We start from the raw sequence: 21758 nt of genomic DNA, 5'->3' as shown, positions 1-21758 counted from the left end.
CTTAATTATTTAATTAATCAATTAAATTATTGGTTAGTTAAATTAAATAATTTATTTTAATAACCAATCAAAATATTTAAATGGTTATTAAAATAAAATTATTTGATAAATATTATTCATTGTATAAATAAATAATGTTGTAAAGGTCCAATAAAAATTAGTCAAGTAAACCAATTAAATTAAATCTTGATGAATAAGTCAAACGTCTACAAAAGATAAGTGACACCGCAACAGCCAATGAAAGCTTACCAAGTGAACCAATCAAATTACATATTTGGTAAGGAGACTCTTTCTATATAAATATGAGGTCTCTTTTCACTATGGGACATAAACACATGCGGAGAGAAAGACATAAAAGAAGCCTTAAAGTTTTGTCAAACTCAAGACTACAAAAAGTCTCTTCCAAGTCTAAAGAATTAAAGTTCTTTTAACTTCAATTCAAGATCAAATCTATTTAACCCTTGAATTGTGCCCAAAGTTCGTTCTACATCAAATTTAACATCGAGTCTCTTCGACTCTTGAATTTTTCAAAATTTGTTCTATATCAATTCAACTTTAAGTTTTTTCAACCGTTGAATTATATTCAACATCAAGTCATTTCGATCCTTGAATCGTATTCGCTACAATAAAAAAAAAAAAAAAAAAAAGAATCACAGGATAAACTTTTTTGTAATAGGAGATTTCATATAAGAGATTGTATCCATTTATTTATCATAAATACGATTTGAAATTTTGTAATTTGTTTCTTAATTTTTAAGAAAAAATTTTACACACACACCCACATTTTGAATAATCCAAAATTTAATTCTATTCAAATGGATGTTTTACCATATATCTTAATTACCACATAATGAAGATACACACAAGAGAATTATGATAAATTAAATTTATGAACAAATTTGTTTAAGCGTTTTGAAGTCGATGTGTTTTAACAGTATATATTTGGCTTAATATATAAATATATAAATAGATATGTAGTTTTATAAAAAAAAACAAAGATATAGCTTTAATAAATTATTAGGCGGAAGCCGCACGTTAAGCAGATTGTTTTATTACTTTATTATCATGTATTATAATAGAAGTTATTTTTCTGTTGTACATATAAGATAAATATTTATATAAAAAATAAAGGGTAGCGTTATTTCTAGATCGCATTTTGTTAATACCAGAGCAATGAATTTTTTTAATATTAAACTGACTATATTACCCTTTCTAACTTAGAAATTTATCATTAAAACAAGAAGTATAAAAATTTATTTATTGTCATAAATTGAAGACCCATCTTGATGCCAATTTTGCAATATTTGAGTAACTCTGTGTAACGCCCCAAAATTTTCGAATCTTAAAATAATATTATTTTATCGGGTCATGAATGGTGCTACAGAAAGGGGGATAATATTTTATTTAGATCCGAGGAAGATATTGAGTATGATTAACTATGAATGGGTAGTGATTTACCAGTCTATGAATAGTACCATCGGTCTGTGAATAGTACCACCGGTCTGTGAATAGTACTACCGGTCCGGGAGTCGGTATTATTTTGGTCCGGAAAAATTACTATATATGTTTTATATTTTCTTTAATATTTTTGGAGTATGTATGCATGATTTTTATGGGTAGAAAGTAAGTAATGAATATTTTTGGAGAATTTAGATAATTAGTGAATAGTGAAATATGATGCTTTATTAATTAAGGAAATTTGAGGAATAATTTTTATGGAGTAATTTGAGAAATTTGTAGAGATAAATAATATTGTGAAGGAATTGAATTGGAGAATATTTTTAGCCATTAGATGAGCTTAATCTTAGCCATCCAATTATGGGGAAAAGACCAAATTTGATCACTTTATAAGGTCAACTTCAATTATTGAGCAACCACTTTTTCTCTTCTTCTTCTTCTCTTCAACGCCAACTTCCTCTTCTTCTTCTCTTCTTTGTTTTTCTTCACTTCTTACTTGTTAAATCCACCAAATTAAACCCACCCAACTTGATTTAAGTAATTAATCTTAGAGAATTAAGCTTGAGAAGTGATTTGTGGTGATTATTTTCAAGAAATTTGGAGATTCTCTACCTAAGCCAAAGGTTGGGGAAACCTCTACCATGGAGTAAAGGCAAAGTTAGAGCTTAGAAAGCTTTAATTTAAGCTTGCTAAAGCTTATTTTTAAGGTTAGTGTTCATAAACACACTTACCTTACTTGAATTTTTGATTTTGTTTATTTATGCTATCATACATGTATTTTGGGATTTTGTATGAAATGATTGATTTGTTGAACTTTGGTTGCAATAACATGCTCTTGGGTGATGTTTGATGAGTATTTAGTATGTGGTAAAAATCTCTACCTTGTATCTTTGTTGTTCATGTTTTTTTTTTCATGGTTAAAGTAAGCTGAATTTTGGAAAAAGTGTTATTGGGTGAGATTAAGGACTAGTTTTCGACCATTTCTATTTTCCATTTGTGTCTGAGTCCTTCATGAAAGTTGTAGCTCTATTTCTCAGCTTTCCAACACATATTCTTATGTCTAATTCCACTACTTGTAGCTCAACTTATGATTTAAATACCAAAACTGGTTCTGTTATGACGTCTTACCTGTCTATCCGAAATGATTGTCCATTTTGACCACTCAAATGGCAAAATAATGTCTTATGTTCTTCATAAAAGTTATAGCTTTACTTCTTATCTTTCCAACCCATCCTCTTGTGTCCAAAGTGGAGATACATAGCTCAACTTATGGCTGAAACACCCAAACTGACTCTGCTGTGTCGGGCCACATGCATTACTAAATTGAGTGCCCATTTTGACCACTATAATGACAAGATTTGGTTCTGAGGTCTTCATGAAAGTTGTTTCCCTTTTTCAAAAAAAAAAAAAAAAGAGATGAAAACGAAATGAAATGATTATCTATAAAAGACAAAAAAATTACTCGCTACACTTGTGAATACTCAATTACTTCTAATTCATAATCTTATTTAATGATTTGTATGTTAAGTTAAGACGGTGTCTCCGGCACCGAATGTGGCATCCGTCGTCGGGTCTCACGGGATTGGGCGGAGGGTGTTACACTCTGCTTTCCTTTCTTCTACTACAGAATGGTTCACCAACCAAAACAAATCGATAATTTACATTCATTAATATAAAAGGGTCTACCATACACTATGAACTGAGTCTCATTTCTGATCACAAAAAGCCAATGCTACCTCTTGTTCTTGACGAGAAGTAAGAATCACCAAAAGGCATGTAAATAAATGATTCAATGTCATTTTTTTTTTTTTTTTTTTTTTGTAAATACTGTGTAAAGGATCTAAAAAAGTGTTAAAATATAAAAAATTCAACAAAAATGGGATAAAATTCATGGATAACCTTTTGGGTTCATTGCAAGATATTCCCTCAATTATGGAAAATCCTTCAATACAAATTTTCTAACTATTCATTTCACCTTTTCCTACTTCTTTATCAAACACAAGGAAGAAAATATAGTATTGGCTTTTAATGGCAGATCTATGAAAAATTTGAGCTTTTAACCATTTACAGTTTCTCAGTGTAATTAATTGCCTTAATCATGGATTGATTAGTTTTATTGATTTAAGAGAGAAATAGAAAGTCTTGAGTTCAAGACTTAGGAGTTTTATGGGTTAACCGTAATATTTAACTAGAAGGGTAATATAGTCAGTTTAATATTAAAAAATTAGTTGCTCTATTATTAACAAAAGACACTCTGAAAATAATGCTACCCAAAATAAATCATACAACTTCAAAGAAATAAAAGAAACAAATAAAAATATTATAAAAGATATACATATAAACTAAAATAGAGTAAATATATAATACATAGATATATTCAGAATTTCTGCAAATAAGCATAAAGGCAATAGTAAATATATATAGATATAAAAAAATAAAATTATTATAAATAAATGGGACAAAAATTAAACAGTCGAATCTAAAACAAAAAGAAAATCAGATATCGATAGAGATAATTATTTTAAATAATTACTAAATTTTAAACTTAAAAAAATATTCTAAGTAATCTAATAAAAAGTTTTAAAATATAATCATTATATATAATTTTGTAATATTTAGATAATAAAATTAAAATTTAAATGATAAGTGTTTACATATAATAATAAAATATATTAAATAAATAATATTAAATTCCTAAATAAACTCAAATTAACAAGTAATATAAGAATCATAATCCTTATCCTAACACAACCAAATCCAGTATATATACTCTAAATTTAACCCAAGTACGAGTTACTTCACAATTTACTATACCTCAAATTTTTAGTGCGATGAGCGTGGACCACACCTTCAATCCTAAAAGTTTCCAAAGTTTTTCTTGATTCCCATGGCCACCAATCCCACTGAGCGCCTCAACCTTGAAGGCCCAAATAACACCCATGACGAAGCCAACCAACAATCCCCATTCATACTTCCATCAATCACTGGTCCCTAAGTAGCAGCTGTAGCCTAATCTTATTCACAATTCACCATCGTGCTGAAACGCCTCTTAGAGATCCCTCAGCCTAGCAACGAGCCAATACCATCTCCTAGGCCAATGAACTCTCCTCGTCAAGAGCATAGGTTACCCCAACTTCACCTAAACACCGAAATCACTCAGAATTTGATTGATACCATGAGGCAGAATCAGAGGTGGACCCTAGTATGACTATCCCCAACAGCTAACAACTAATTCGCACCCAACCAATTACGAATGGAGCAAATCTTTGAGATGTTGTCAATGAGCTTATTCGAGAGTGTAGAGAGACAAAAGACACAGGAGATTATGGACTCCAACAGGAATCACCCTTATCAATTGATATTTTGGCCGCAGCCTCTCCACTAAAGTTCAAGCTTCCTACTTTCCAATCCTATGATGGATCTACCGATCCCTGGAGTCGTCTGGCGATCTTTCAAACTATGATGTATTTGCAAACCAATTCGGAGGATTTAATGTGTAAGGTCTTTCCAACTACCCTAAAAGGGGCACCCCAAGAGTGGTATCAAAAACTCAAGACATTATCCATTCATTCCTTCTCTCAGTTGGCCACAACATTCTGAGCCCGTTTCATAAACATGTGTACCATCCAGGAAAATATCGTCTGACTTGGTAGATTTAGAAAGAGAGGAAGGAGGGACCCTGAGGTAGTATGTATCCAAATTTCAAAAAATGGCGATTCAAGTAGAGAACTTGAATGATGAGGTAGCCGTTAGCGCCATGGTAAAAAATTGCAGGTACAACAAATTGTTTGAAAGTTTGAGTGTAGACCCTCTCCTGACCTTCACCGAGCTTATGGCGCGAGCCCATAAATATATAAAATTAGACGAAGCTTATGAGGCTTAACAATACAGATCACCCAGAGAAGAGAGGTGTAGACATAAGACACCCATCTCCAGTGAGGAGACGATCGCACAGAAGGAGGTCACATGTTCAGCTCCCACGAACTAGTTATTATGTTCGAACACCATACTTAAGAGATGGCAAGCCACTGCAAGATCGGGAGTTTACCCCTTTGAATAGACCACGCTCGAAAATATTGTCTTGGGTAAGAGAACAAGGCAATCAAATTCAGTTCTATTATCCTAGAAAGATAAAGGAGGATACCTCAAGCCATCGAGATAAGAGCAAGTATTGTGAGTTCCATAAGGATGTAGGCCACGAGACTGAGGCTTGTTGACAATTAAAAAAAGAGATAGAATGCCTTGTATAAAAAGGCGAACTGAAGCAATTTTTTAGAAGAGCGTGAAGGGAAATTGAACAGAAGGATAAGTAGCCGAAAGAATGTCACACCCTAGGTACAATCCACACCATATTTGGTGGCTCATTGGGGGTGATAGCAATTTAGCCAGAAAAAGGAGAGCATGGAGATCTATTCCATTCTACCCCAGTGTGAACCCCTCCCCCAAAAATAGGCATATAATGAATATGACTAAGGGCAGAAATGCACGTGAATGTGTGAGTCGCCACCTTGTTTAATTATTTTAGGGTAAACTAGGAAAAAACCCTAGGTTGACTCCAATTTTAATTAACCTAATTACTAGATTAATTATCCCAATGTTTAAGGCATAGTTTGCGAACCCGAGGTGGATCCCGAGACTATGTCATGCTGATTAACTAACCTAAGTGTGAATGCTTTGCAAGGTAAATGATGGAATTGGACCAGTAAAATGTTTAAGTGATTTCGACTTGCCGCTCGGGATTAAACCCTAAACGTGCCTACGTACTTATGTTTAAATGGAAGATCAAAGTCGCGTAGTTCGATAGGCCTTTTTTAAAGGGCTTTGAATGGGTATGCTTAATGCATGAGTGTGTGTATGCTTCGTGCATTTTGTTCAGGCATTTTGCCAAAGAATTGATTGATTTGATTAGGCGTTTGTTGCCAAAAGTGTCGATTTAAGGCTTTTAGCCAAAAAGATTGATTTAGGCAATTTGTTTGCCAAAAGTTGATGTGATTTAGGCAATTGGTTTGCCAAAAGTGATTATTTGAAGGCTTTTAGCCAAAATGGGTTGATTTAGGCAATTTGTTTGCCAAAAGTGTTGATTGGGCGATTGTCACCAAAATTAATTGATTGGGCAATTTATTGCCAAAAATTGATATTTGGGCTTTTTGTTGCCAAAATGGTTGATTCGGCAATTTATTGCCAAAAATTGATGTTTGGGCTTTTTATTGCCAAAAATTGATGTTTGGGCTTTTTGTTGCCAAAATGGTTGATTTAGGCAATTTGTTTGCCAAGAGTGTTGATTGGGTGATTGTCGCCAAAATGATTGATTTAAGGCTTTTAGCCAAAAGATTGATTAATTCAAGGCATTTTGCCAAAACTTCGATTTAAGCGATTTGTCGCTAAAAATGGCTAATCTTATTTATAGGCAATTTGTTTGCCAAAAGTGATCAATTGAATTGAAATATAAGCAATTTATTGCCAAAAAAACGTGGTTAATTAAGGCTATTTAGCCACAATTATTGATTAATTGGACTTAAGCCGGACTGTTCGAAATAAAGGCGATTATACAGTAGTCATTAATTGACCAGATACTTTAGCCAATATTGTCGGATTTAGGCTTTAACACCACGATTATTAATTAATCGGGCATTTTAAGCTTAATCATATTTAATTGAGGCAGTTTATTTGCCAAATTGATGACATGAATGCATTTATGCAGCAGTTTAATTCAGAATTGGAGTAGAAGAGAATATGCACAAAATGCTGAAATTAAATGGGCAAAGTTTCGTTATTACTTGAGTTAATCGGCGGCCACTTCTTAGCTTCAGCTTGAAAATTCCAGATTAAGCTCCTCGTTTGGGGAATATTTAATTAAAATTAATTTAATTAAGTGACCAAATATCACAACAACAGAGTAATAAAAGCCTACACTAAATGCAGAAAAGCAGTAAAAGAACCGCAAGGAGCGTAGGGGAGAAGAGAGCGTCCGTCAACACAGATCGAGTGAGTAAAACTGTCTATTCGGGGCTGTATTTATAGGAAAAAAACAGGCTGGACGGCAGGCGCTACCGCCGTGGACGGCGGGCTGGAGGGCGGGCGCCGCCGCAGTGGACGGCGGCTGCTGTCCACTCGCTAGTTTTTCGTTCCAGAGGCTTTTTCAGGAGTTTCGTACCTCCAAAAAATATTTTCCGGGACCAGTTCTGCGATCCTCGTAATTTTCCGGACGTTTCAAGTACCATATTGGCATACTTTCGGTGAACTTTTTCGAATGGCCTCCAGTCTGGCTAGACTGTTTGCAGTCTGGGAAAACAGGCTTTTTGAGCCTCAAAATTTGAGTATTCACACCCAGCAGAAGCCGAGCACTAGGCCGCCCATATCATTCTTTGAAGCCGATGGTGAGCTTGTACGTGCCCAACACAATGATGTCCTAGTAGTTGAGGGGATTATGGAAAACTTTCTGGTGAAAAGAGTGTTGTTGGATGAAGGTAGTGCAGTGAACTTTTTGACTACGGAGGTATTCAAGGCGTTGAAACTAGATCAGGTGAGGCTTAAACCTGTCCAAACCCCTTTAGTCGGCCTAACAAGAAAACCTATGCAAGAGTCTAGGTCCATAGACATAGCCCTAAAGCTCGGAATCGAAGTCTCATCGAGGAAACTCAAATTGAAATTTATAGTGGCGGACATTCATTTTCCATGTCAATACAGATACTTAATTGCCAATGCTTGTCATTCAGACACCAGAAAAAGCTAAAACGTTCAAATACTAAATTTATAATTATCTGCAATAAATATATCATAACTAGTTCCTTTACATACTTATGCTCCATTTGTTTCAGGAAAATTATTTATCTTTGGATAATATTTTTCAAATAATTCGTTTTCTATTGTTTGGTTACAATATTGAAAATTAATTAAAAATATAGCTAAACCATTTGAAATACCCAAAATTTATGGTTACTAATTTCCACAATAGCAATAAAGCAAACATTAGTAACTTCATTCTCTTCTTCCTCACTTTTAGAGTCATTTGAATCATCCAAGCTTCTTTTTGAAGTTCTTAATTGGCTTCTTTATCTTGGATATTTTATTTTTATATGACCCTGTTTATCACATTCATAGCAAATAATTTGATTCTTCTTGAAGTTCTTTTTTGGCTCAAACTTCTTATTTTGGAAGAGCATTTGCCTCATCTTCCTAGTGATTAATGCTAGTTCTTTTCATTAATTTTCTCCTCATCATTAGAATCTTGTGAAGTTTCTTTTTAGTGTTATGTTTTTCTTATTTTTAGAACGTTCTTCCATTGCATCTAGTTGGAAAGTCATCTCATAAGCAATGAGATTTCCAAGAAGCTCATTAAGTAGCATTTTGTTTAGATTTTTGGCATCTTTGAGAGAAGCAACTTTCGAATATCGTTTGTGTAAGTTTTGCCAAGAGACTTCATTTATCCAATAATCTTGATGAATATCATTCATTTGATTGGTACGTGAAGAGCTCATATTAATATGTGAGTATCTCCATCTTATTTTCTTTGATTTGATAAGTGCCTCCATGAGTGACTATCAATGCATCTCATATATCCTTTGTAATGGTCTTCATCCGCATTTTGTTGCACTCACTTCTATTAAGAGCATAAATGAGATATTGAATTGCTTTGTTATTAAGAGTCATCATTTTCCTCTCATAGTCATTTCATTATCTTTGGCTTAGGAGCACACTAGCACCTTCAATAATTTTGGTATGTACAAATGAACCTTCATTAAATATATCTCATAACTTAACTCCTTCTCATCTAAGAAAGTAACAAATCCTATTTTCCCAATGTTGGTAGTCATCACCATTAAACAAAAAAAAAAAAAAAAAAAAAAAGGGTCTAATGAGTTTCTTGTTTTTTTATTATAGGCTGTCATTGATTTTTGCGCCAAGATGGTTAATCTTCAAGTGAGGAGATAAGGCTCTAATACCACTTATTGTCCCTTATAAGCAACCCAAAATGAGGGGTGAATTTAGTTAATATCAAATTTGATGGATTCTTCACGATCATAAAATAAGTATTCCAAAATGAAAGAGAAAGGAAAAAGAGGAAAAGAAGAATACATCAATTTGTAGAGGTTCAGCCACTCACTACCCTTCTCTTCTCCAGAAAGCTCTCTTTGAGAGTTCTCTCCATTTAATATAGTCCCCTTCAAACTGAAAGACTATATCCTTTATAACAAACTCAGAAACCCAAAGTATTGTCACAATCATAAGAATAATATGACAAAAAATATTTATAAATTTTAGGGCTCTACCCAACCCAATTCTCATTAAAAAGCTATAAAGTTCACTCAAAAGTATATAGTCCTCTCTCAAATACTCAATCCTAACAAGAGAAGACTTAATATCACAACTAAAAATTCATACAAAAAAAGTTTGCTTGCACTTATAAGCTCTTAAGAATAAAAATATAACTCAAAATATTGTGGCACATTTTTATTATAGTTTTTGGTTCACTTTTCTTGTGTTTTGGAAGTCCCAAATGATCTTTTTTTTTTAAACTACTGGTATCCAAACCCTATTATCAAGGACTGTCTAATCCAACTCGGGGCTTCCCAAATGCTTTTATTTATTGTCAAAGAAGAGAGCTAGCCAATATGGAAATATAACTCATAATTTTTTATGCATTGTAACAAATATATACTTATAGAAATGTAAATATGTCCCAATATTTGAAAGTGTTTTGTTTTTGATGTAAAAATAGTCGTGGATAGCCTGAGGTGCCCGAAGAGCTAATGGTATGTGTCTGTAATAAACTATGGTTAGCCGATGGTACCCAATGAGCTAGTCAAATGACTGTGGTTAGCCACGGCTAATCTATGGTGGTTGATGAGCTACTGGCTGTGTCTAACACATGTAGGACACCTAGAAAACAAGTGAAAAGTTTTTGGCATTAGGGTGCTTTAAGCAATACAATTCCATTATTGTATGCTCTAAACATGTTTGAAGAATGCACCACTTTAAATTTCTCGCGTAGATGCCATTTTATGTAACTAATTCCACTACTTCGAATAAAATAACATAATATCTACTAATTTATATTTTAACTCAATTTAAAATTTGAAGTTTAAAATTTATCATATTATTCAATACGCAATGTAAAATTATGTATATAGATTGTTACAATAAAAATTTAAGGGTTTACAAAAAAAAAATTAAAAAAAAAAAAAAAGAGAGAGAGAGAGAGAGAGACAGAGAAAGAAATAAAGGATGGAAGAAAAGATACACTCAATCAAACTAGAAAATCAATCTATAAAAGATTAATACTAATTATTAAAGAAGAAATATAGGTAGGCATGGCTATCAATTTGGTTTGAACCAAAATTAAATCAGAATCAAAATTATCGGTTCAAAATTTTGACCAAATTGATGGTTCATAGGCCGATTAAGGTTCACATTAATATTAAATTCTTTCTCCCCAAAGGTCGAGAAAAAGTTGTAAAACAAGAGTAAACGGAACCCGAAAAGGTGATTACATATGACGGCACCAGTGATAAATGGCCTAAAAAGTGGCTTGTGATTGATTCTCACAAGCAGGCTATGAATTTGAATCGACCTGGAGCTAGCGATTCAAGTCCGAACCAAAATACTATTTTTATTTGAAGAAATTTATAATAAGTTAATCTCTTCTATGCCCCATTAAAGTCTAAATAAGCTGATTTCTCATACACTTGACTTAAAAAGCTAAAAGTGTAAAAAAATAAAAATAGAAAAAAGAAATACAATACTTAATATAAAATTATATCGTTTGATATAAATGGGAGTTCAACAATGTTTTTTTTTTCTTTTTAAAATTCTTTTACCAGTCCAAAATTATATTGTTTGAAACATTTTTTTCATTTCAAATTTTCCTAATAATTTATTGAATTAATAATATTTAGATAAAATAAATCAAATTTGTTTGATTATTTTTAATTATTTATAAAGTTAATGATTTTTATTTCTTATATGTATGGACATTTTAAAAATTATTTAAAATAAAATTTATTAATATTCTTTTCAAATTTACTTTTTTTCCAAAAAAAAATTGTGTAACTCTAGAACCAATTTTCTTTTTTTTAGAAAAATAATGCATATATTGCAGAAACTATGTCAGAATTATAAATTGAACTGTTGGTTCATCGAAACGGAACCAACATCTGAACTGGTTAGAAATGACAGTTCAAAAACTTATTCAAATTTGGCATTTTGAAAATTTTTAACCAACGATTCTATAAATTGAAATAAGTGGCTCAATGACGAAAATGTCTAAACATATATATGTATTAAGCCCTGAAAAAGCATATAATCATTTTGTTTTCATAATCTCCTTTCTTTTCTTTTCTTTTTTCTTTTAAGAATTTGTTTCCATAATTTTCTTGGAAAGGGAAATTATCCAACAAACTTTCTTGCTAAGTTAGTTGCTCCTTGAACAAGCGGATCTGGTATTCAACTAACTGTTAGACACCTGAGGTTTAATTGAGTTTGTAGTCCTTTTTCCTTTTCTGCTTTATCTAAAAAACCACAATCATTTAACTTTGTATTAGTACTTAACGGTTGTTTTTTTTTTTTTTTCCGTTTTAAATTTAATTGATCTAATCACTCAAAGAACCCAAATTCTTTCTAACAATTACAATTATATCAAACCTCTAAAAATAAATTATTTTATCTAATTTCAAAAATTAGTTACAATTATATACATTAGGTCATAATCACATTCATTACTTTTACAGTCAAAATTATCTCTCATTTTGAGAAAAAATGGTACTATTAATTAATTTGTTACAATTTTATATTTATTTCTAATAAATATAATAATGATTTTCTACAATTTTATGAAATCTAACTTATCACCTCCTTTTCTCTCTCTTAATTTTACCTGAGAGAATCACTGACTATGAAGTAATTATCTAAGGCAAATGGTAATTTAATAATTATTTTCTTAATCACGTGTAAAAACTTTAAAGCACTTGATAATTAATGAAGAAAGATTTATTATAACCAGCAAACTTAATATTCCATCTCAAAATATAAATCGTTTTTAGAAAATTATTTTGTTCAAAAATATAAATCGTTTTGAATATTTAAAGAGTAGTATATGATTTTTTTTTTCAAACGTTACCTTTATTTACATTAGATATAATTTAAACGACTTATATTTTGGGAGATAACAATTAGCACAAACAAAACAATACTTCCTCCATTCCTAAATATTTGCCACGTTTCAGAAAGTACTATGTTTTTAAATACTTGTCACATTTAAAAAAATACTATGTTTCTAATACTTGTCATGTTTATGGATTTAATAAATAATAAATTATTTTTTTCAAGTTTACCTTTTATATATCATCAACGGTAAATGGTCTCAAATAAATCACACAAATATGTATTTGACTCTCACACAACTATCAATTTAAATCTTTCCTCCCCTTCAAAAAAATTTTTAAAAAAAAAAAAGGTACTAACATTTTACTGCAATTAAGGTTGCAATGTAAATGTAAAAAAGGAAATCAAGGTATTGAAATGGAGGAAGAAAATACATTCCATCAAAATCTATATATGTAGCAGGAGCACTCTGCAGCAGCTTGCCCAATATAGAGTCAAATCTCCAAATTTGCAGGAAAAAATTTCCATAATTAAATCCTTATAAACAAACACCTCTAAATTACAAATATACATACAACTATACATATATAACGCAGATGGTGCCAAAAAAAAAAAAAAAAAAAAAAAAAAATTCAGATGCACTCATTAGCTCAGCTCTGTCTCGTACGCCTGATCAGTCATCACGAGCGGCAGCAAAAGCATGAAAACTCTCTACTAATAAGTTTAATTTCAATTTTGATTTTAGCTTTAATAATTATTTTATATATATGTATATAGATATAGATATAGATTTATAGCTAATTAACAGGAAGATGAAGTGGAGAGAGTAGTGGCAGATGATGTTCTAGGAGAAGGTGATCCTTGCTTTAATACCACAGTTGGTAATATGCTTGTTTTTCTCCTTTCTTGTTCTTTAATTAGCTCTCCACCAAATGACTCTAACTTGTCTAAATTTGTACTTTCAGCTATCTTCTTTCCTTTAAATAATACAGACTCTACGTTTTTCTGTTCCAACATTTCTTCTGTCATCGCCAATATGTTTGTTCTCTTCTCCGACTTTATTTGCTTCTTTCCTATTATGCCATTTGCCTGAAATTTTCACATCATTCAAAACAAATTAATCACCATTTCTTTTTTAATTAAAATATATTTTCCTCTTATTTTATAATTTTTCTATTGTATGAAAACAAAATATAAATATAAATAAAGGGTAATAGTTGGGAAATGATTACCTGAATGCGAACATAATTGCTTGTCCGACACTGACCAAACGCCATAGATACAGCTTGATCAACCTAATTAATTAAAAGGTCGAATTAGCATACCTACTCGACCAATAAAGGATAATAATAAAAATAAAATGCCACACACACAATAATGCCCATTATTTCGAAATAAAATAATAATGTCCGTTGTGGAGCAAAAGACAGCGGCCCACCAAAATATACTAAATAATTACACAAAGGACAACGCTACGTCCAGTCCACAAAAAAATAATAAATAATAAATAAATAAATAAAGAAAAAGTTCCCATGACTTCAAACTGTAATTCGGAATTGTCATTAGTAAATTTAAACTAATTTAAGTTTAATCGAATTAGATTCACTCTAAAATAATAATATATTGATCGAACCAATTCAATTTTTTTAATTTTAGCTTTTCTTTTCATTAAATCAATTAATTTTTAAAATTTTCAAAGAATTACATGGAATTTAATCAATCAATTGGTCAATTCTATCAAGTAAATTAAATTTCTTTTCCAAATTTATAAAATTATGTAATGTAATCATTCTTCTTAATTTTTTTTAATATTATTTTTATTTATATTGCATTCCTCAATCCAATTCAATAATCTAGTTAAAGAAAGTAAAGGTTAAAACGCATCGTACCATATCGGAAGCTCCTTCTCCAGCGACTCTTACGAATCTCGCCGGTGTTGAATTCAGATTTTCAAGACCTAAATCCGACTCTCCACCGCCGAGGGACATCACCAGTAGATCCTCCACTCCTTTGCACAGAGGAAACTCCTGCTTATTATTCAACACGTGTGTAATAGCTGCTGCCGTCGGATTGTTCATCGCGATCCCGCCATCAACAGCCACGATCTTTGTCTTTTTATCAACTGACCTCATTTCCACAGCGCCATTCACCATCGGATCAACTGATGTGGCCAGGCACACATCGCTTATCTTGAAATCATAGCCGTCCATTTCCAAAGCGTCCGCACGGGAGAAAAGGAACGGTGCACGGGTAGAGAGATCGTAGCACGGAATCAAAACCGACTTAAGCGTGTCTTTTAAAGTGCATTCACCGAAAGTTGCGCGAAACAGCTTCTCAACCTTCGCCTGCCGGAAAATTCGCCGGATAATCCCTCGAGGCGACTGATTAAGCTTCCTACGATTCTCGATCAGAAAACGAAGAGCTCCATCGGCGGTTAACATAGGACGGCCATCTTTTCCCCGAGTGAAAAGGAGAGCGGCTAAGATGCCTCCACTACCTGAGCCAGCAACAACATCGAAGTAATCCGCGATCGAGGCGTTAGGATTGCCAGATTTACGTTGGAGGCAATACTCGAGATAAGAGAGGGACTTGGCGGCAAGAATGCCGTCAGTGGCGCCACCACCGTCGATAGAGAGGATTCTGACTTTACTTTCAGTGACATTCTTAGTAAGTATTTGTTGATTATTTTGAGGGAGAGAAAGCTTAGGATTTTCACATCCTCCAAAAAGGAATTTGTTTTCCAGGATGGAGAAGATTTCGAAAGTGAGTTTGTCTACGTCGAAGGTTGAGTCAAGCATGTCAGATTTTGTGGTAGCTACGGCCATTGACGTGCTTTTTAAGCTTTTTATTGTTTATTTTAGTTCAGTGATTGCAGTTTTAGAGAGAGAGAGAGAGAGAGAGAGAGGAAGAGAAGTTGGGGATGAAGAAGATGGAGAGGCGTTGAGGAGGCTTATATAGTGTGAATTTGAGCTCAAGTGATGTGGCCATCGAGGAACATTCCTTGGTAGGCGATTAATCGGCACGCGAGCTTTTTTTTTTTTTTTTAATTGGGCGGGATAACATCATGAGTTAGTTGTTCCGCTTTAGTACTTTTGTTTAATCGAGGAAATATAAACATATCAAATTAACATAAATCACCACACTTAGAATAAGAAATAAAACTAGAAGGAATACAACCTCACTCCTCAAAATTAGAGCAAAAAAAGAGTAAGTATGAGTTACCAAAAAAATTTTTCGCATATACCAAAAAAGAAATATAGGGCACACTTTATTTTATTACCCACCGTTCCAAAATACAAGTTGTTTAAAGTTTTTATATGAGTATTAAAAAAATAATTAATTTGATTAAATTATCTTTTATCTCAAAAATAATAATTACTTGTGAAGTATTTATTGTATTTAGTGTAAACAATGACAACATTAGAAAAATAGTATTTATTAATTCTTGAAATATACAAAATGACTTATATTTTAGAATAAAATAACAAATCAAAAAGTATTTATATTTTGGAACAGAAAGAGTAATTAATAGTTAACTAATTGAGATTCAAGCACACCTAGTTTGATATATGGTAGGACACACCAATTTAATATGCATCTCTATTGAAAAAAATATTATATATGTTACATTAATTTTTACATTTTTAACATTTAATAAATAATAAGAAAATGATTAAATAAAATAATTAATATTATCTTAAAGAAAATAATTGAAAGAAAAAATAAAAATAACTAACTAAATTATCTTGTACTTAATTCTTTATAATTAAGAGATATAAGATCGATGAAAATAGATAGACAAGAGTAAAATTTAAATACAATAATTAATATTACATTGATATTTCTAATAATATCATTGAAGTTGGAAAATAAAAATAAAAATCAAAAACGTCAAAATTATCGGGACGGAGTACTATCTCTATTTTATTAAATTTGACACTTTTGAATTTTCATAATAATTAAAAAATAGTTTAAACCACATAAATTCTAAAAAAGAAAAGTAAAAGATGATTGACTAAATTAACCTTTTATTAATTATTTGTAATTAAGAGAAATATTTAGGCAAGGGAAAAAATGTCTAAGGAAATGGGAGTTCATTAAATCTTAATATAAATAAAATAATTATTATTAATTACCTCTTATATTTTCATAACTTTGAAATGTGAATCACTTAAAAAAAAGGATGGAATGTATTTTTTATTCAATTTAAAATTACAATTATCTTCATATAAATATATCAATAATAAATTAATCACAATATAAGTTATAATTCAATAGCTAAATATCTATTTTTATAACAGCAGCTATTTATTAGAAAAAAAAAAATACTAAACAGAAAGTATTATTTAATCATTTTAATTAGTCTTTTAATGTATGTATGGATGAAAGAAATATGTTAAAGTGCATTTAAGAAATTTAGCTTGCGATTATATTATATCTTGGAAGATGCTAAATTTAATAAAAGCGATATAGTAAATATTAGGATAAAATTATATTTTAATTATTTGTTAGCTAAGGGGTTTCTTTCAAAAATTACATTTTTAATGTCCTTTTTAATATCAACATATGAGATAGAATTGCACAGAAAGAACCCAAATTCTAATATTATCATTCTTAATTTCTTATTATTTTTTTTAGAATTACTTTCTTATTATTAACAATTGACAACTTGATAATGATTATAATGATGGTTCAATTTATTTTTTAAAGGTTTATAGTATTATTTTCATATCAACTATTGTATAGTTAAGTCAGACAAGCTATTTAATTTAATTGAAAAAACATGAAAGCAAGAAAAGATGTTACTCCATAAAAGGAAAAGTTACAAAAAGATCAAAATGCAAAATTTGAATAAATTAAAGTGGAGAAAGGTGGGATTGAAGGATTTTGCCCCCATTATTTTTTAAATAATTAAAATTATTTGATTTTTTATGGTGGGAAAATAAATGGGCAAATTTATAAATTTATTCTAATACTTTTCGCCATCAATATTTTTATATATAACGTCAAAAACATAAAAATTATTGTTACTAGTAATATATATGCAATATTACTAAATTTATGGACTCAATAGATCACCCTAACAATTACGGTGTTATAAGATATTTTTTTTTAATGCTAGGAGAGAAGATTTAAATTTAAATCTATTGCCTGATTGTACATATATTTACCACTATACTATAAGTTGGTATGCATTATAAAATCCATTGTTTAGGTTGAAAGCAAATCTTGAGAAGCTATTTGAAAATTGAAATAATAATTTTATAATGAAATATTATTATAAGGCAAATGGTAAACATCGAACGTTTACTATAAAGCATTTGAGTTTAGTGGCATCTCTTTCAAACGTATCATTTTCGCGGGTAAATTCATGTTTTTACATTAAAAAGGAGATTCTAGGCTTTTGTGTCTTTGGTTTTTGGTTAAGTGGCGGGAGACTGTCAGAATATTTATGGAAAAATGAAATTCATATATAGATGGATAAAGACAGTTTAAAAAACAATAATCAGAATAAGTTCGATTATTTTCATATTCTATTTTTTTTTTTCAAATCCATAATTTGTTGATTATAAAACATTAAGGTAAATTATTGTAAGTTAATTTTTAATTAATTAACAAATTATAAAACATTCGGTTTTTAAAAAGAAATATAAAATTCAAGCTGCAATATTAATTAACAATAATAATTTTTAATCCTTAATTAATTCACAAAAAATATTTTTTTGTTAAGAGTATAGTGAAATAAAAATTGAATAGAATTATAATTTAAATTGGTTATGTTACATTTTGTTACATTATAAATGTTCTAAAATTGCAAATTGCTTAATTCTTATTTTGAAATATAATATTAATTTCATTGGAAAATTCTAAGTTAATTAGTTGTTCTTCAATTGAGACCTCAGACCTTACAAGATGTTAATAAAAATAAAAAACAACTACAGAAAAGGGATTGCAATTACACCTAAAACGCTCAATTGGTCATAATTGTAATTACCCGGACCCCTACAAGGATAATACTCCTCTTTGGGCAAATTATCCGGTATTAACTGATACTGATAACTAATAGCTGATTGTTAATAAATGTTAATTGTTGGTAAAATCTTTATGGCCGTTACTGTTGAAATCTAAAATGACAGTTAAGAATATAATTATTTTCACAAAATATTATATATCATATATATTTTTATTTTCATGTGTTATATAAATGAAAATATATTAATTAAATTTTATTATAAATAATATTTAATAGTTATTTATCATTTTAATAGTACAAAAATAAATTAAAGTTTAAAAAAGTTTTAATATCATTTTCATAAATATAATATTATCAAAATATAATATAAATACAAAGCGGACACCGATTCAGTTGATATGAAAAAGTTTCAAAATATAATTGATGGAATCAATATTTGGAGTTTATTTTGCCATATTTGCAGTTCTAGTAGTTGATGTTGTTATTGTTATCTGCTAGCTTGTTAGCTATTTATTTAGAAGTGCTTGGTAAAAATAGTTGTTTAACTTTAAAAATGACAAAGTAGAATTCAGTAAAAAAACAATGGGTATATTTATAAAAAAAAATTAATTAAACTCTATAAAATGTTAAAATTAGAGTATTTAAGATTTTATAAAAAGCTCCTTAAATCTCTAAAACCTATTATAATACATATATTACCGAATGGTACAATTGATAAAGAGAGAGTTTTGACTTGGTCAAAATGAGCATTAATCAGTTAAAATAAACATATAAGTTAATGTTATCTATCTAATGTTTACTCCTTCTAAATATTTTATCTTTTCAATTAACATAAGAGCTTATTTTATGTATAAATTTATTCATGAAAAAAATATTAATTTTATGATTTTGACATTTATAGTTAGAAGTATTTTTTTCATCAATTTACGCATAATAATTGATTTATTTTCTTATTAAATGTTTTCAAAAATATATTGGTTTTATCATTTTCATTTAGTAATTATACCTAAAGATTATTTAAAAAAAAATTATGAACTTTAATTGAACATATCCAGAAAGAAACAACAAAAGAAAAATGTGCAGACCAAATATAAAAAGCTGGCGCTATGACTCGTGAGGGTCAGGGAGAAATCCGGAGTAGGGCCTTACGAGATGTGGTGGTTGCTGGTACCCAAAATAGGCTTTACTTTCGGATTCTTTTCAATTATTTTTTCTCAGCTCGTTTCCACGCCATACAGTACGGTTGTACCGACATTTTTTTTGCGCCAAATATCTTTTCTTTTCTTTTTTTTTTCTTTTAATTATCGTTCGCTCTTCTACTTTTTATCTCTCTAATTCTATCCATCCAAATGTTTATTAGGCTTTTCTTTTTTTCTTCTTAAGGATCTAAGATTTTTGAATTTCACTTGGACTAAACACATAAATTAAAAGTAAACTTTCTAAGAAAAAATATGAAATATCTAATTTTTACGGTAATTTATTAAATATTTCAACTCGTAGGATTATATTTTATCTATAAGAGTGGTCAAAATCTGAAATTAGTGTTTTTATTCATCATACCATTGATTCTGATCCTCCAAAATCAGAAACTAATATTAGCCTAGACTCAAATAACTTAATTCCAATCATTTTCGGCACAAACCTTTTGTCTTTCCTCGGTCGAAATGCTTTAAATCAGCTGATCTCAACTGGATATAGTCTCTATTTTTTGAGCTAATTTTAGTTTAGACTAGTCCTGTAGTCATGCCTATCTGTTGAAACACTTTCGTAATTTATATAATTACAGTTACCGAATATTTAAACTTATAAATAGTTCTTATTAAATATTTATCAAATAATTTAAAAATATGAAAATGATTAGCGAATTAACCACGAGATTTATTATATTTTTTGCATATCCTTGTATCAAAGGATTCATACAGTATTACACTTATTAAGTAATTAAAAATTGCTAAAATTATTATTGATTTGATTATTTGAATTATTCAATAGATATTATTTTAATTGTTGAAGGGTTAATTGATCAACCTAAAATTTTAAGAATGACCCTTAATCTTTGTTGTAAACTTTCAAGTATCGATTTATATATTAATCCATGGAAACTGATACCCAAAATACATTTACAAGATAGAAAAAAAAAAAAAAACATTTACAAAGTAAAAATACATAAATATAAGTAAACTTTCTTAACTTTGTTCCAAATGTAAATTCAAGACCAAGCGGACGGAGAAATTAATGAAAGTTAAAGGTTTTTTTTTGACAGCAAAGGTTTATATCCTAACAATTTCTCTCTTTTTTTTTCTTTTTCTTTTTTTTTTAATAAAAAACAACTACCAGTATCTCTGGTACTAAATACTCATCACATTTAAAATTTTAGGTCTTTTAAGAAAACTATTAAATTTGTCTAAGTTACAATAAATTATTGAATAAATTGATTATATTACCTTTAATTTAATATATTCAAGCACTGCGCCTTTGAGAAATTGAAACAATAATTATTGGTCATATAAAAAGGGTAAACATAGAAAAAAGAAATTTTTTATTCATTAAAATCACAAATGTGATAAATATTTTGAAATATAATAATTTTTTAACTGTGACAAATATTTAGAAACGAGTTACTTGTAATTAGTAAATTTTTTATTTTTATTTTTTTAAAATGTCAATTTTGGATTTAAAGTAACCTCAAAGCACTAAACTAAATCAATTAAAGTACATGAAGTGGTGAAACCAAACAAGTGTAGGAATGGGCAGGCCAAGTGCCATAAATGAGCATAGATCTTTTGAGATTACACAACACGCATAAACACACACACCCAAGTCCATTAAATGTAGATATTAGTTTTGATGTTGTCAATTACAGTTGTCCCATGCATCCGTACCATTCCACACATTTGCCAACCTGTTATATTGCCCCCTTACTCCTATTTATGTCTCGTCTTAACTCTGCAACCACTGAATCGTACATTTCATGCACTACGGATTTTTTTGTGCACGTACATTGCACCTTCTGTTTTTTTATATATACATTTTTTTTAATTACAAGGTCTTCTATTTACTAGGGATTGTCAAAAGACATTTCGGACAGCTTTAGATCAAAATTAATACACGTTCAGAAAAAAGGAATAAATATTTATTCGATATAAGAATATTATTGATGTTTAATGCGCAATATTTAAGATTTCTTTGATTATTTAAATCAAGTTATGTCACTCCAACAAAAAAG

At 29.9% G+C, this 21758-nt stretch overlaps 1 protein-coding gene across 2 annotated transcripts; it reads right to left on the bottom strand.

The window, feature by feature from the left end:
* Positions 1-12944: 12944 nt before the first annotated feature.
* LOC105640974 (patatin-like protein 6) lies at positions 12945-15561 on the bottom strand. Of its 2 annotated transcripts, XM_089715752.1 has the most exons (4): positions 15447-15561; positions 14448-15409; positions 13791-13853; positions 12945-13647 (listed from the first exon to the last, which is right to left on the bottom strand). In XM_089715752.1, exons 1-4 carry the CDS (start codon positions 15544-15546, stop codon positions 13360-13362), a joined length of 1413 nt encoding a protein of 470 aa, XP_089571878.1. In that variant the 5' UTR covers positions 15547-15561; the 3' UTR covers positions 12945-13359. The 2 variants fall into 2 exon arrangements, with proteins under 2 accessions (XP_089571878.1, XP_012080791.1); XM_012225401.4 differs by having other exon boundaries at positions 14448-15489.
* Positions 15562-21758: the final 6197 nt, after the last annotated feature.

The sequence above is a fragment of the Jatropha curcas genome, chromosome 10 (assembly GCF_041381405.1).
Source record: "Jatropha curcas cultivar XTBG-Jc1 chromosome 10, XTBG_Jcur_1.0, whole genome shotgun sequence".
In the NCBI taxonomy this organism is placed as follows: domain Eukaryota; kingdom Viridiplantae; phylum Streptophyta; class Magnoliopsida; order Malpighiales; family Euphorbiaceae; genus Jatropha; species Jatropha curcas.
This window is presented reverse-complemented; position numbering and strand designations above follow the sequence as displayed.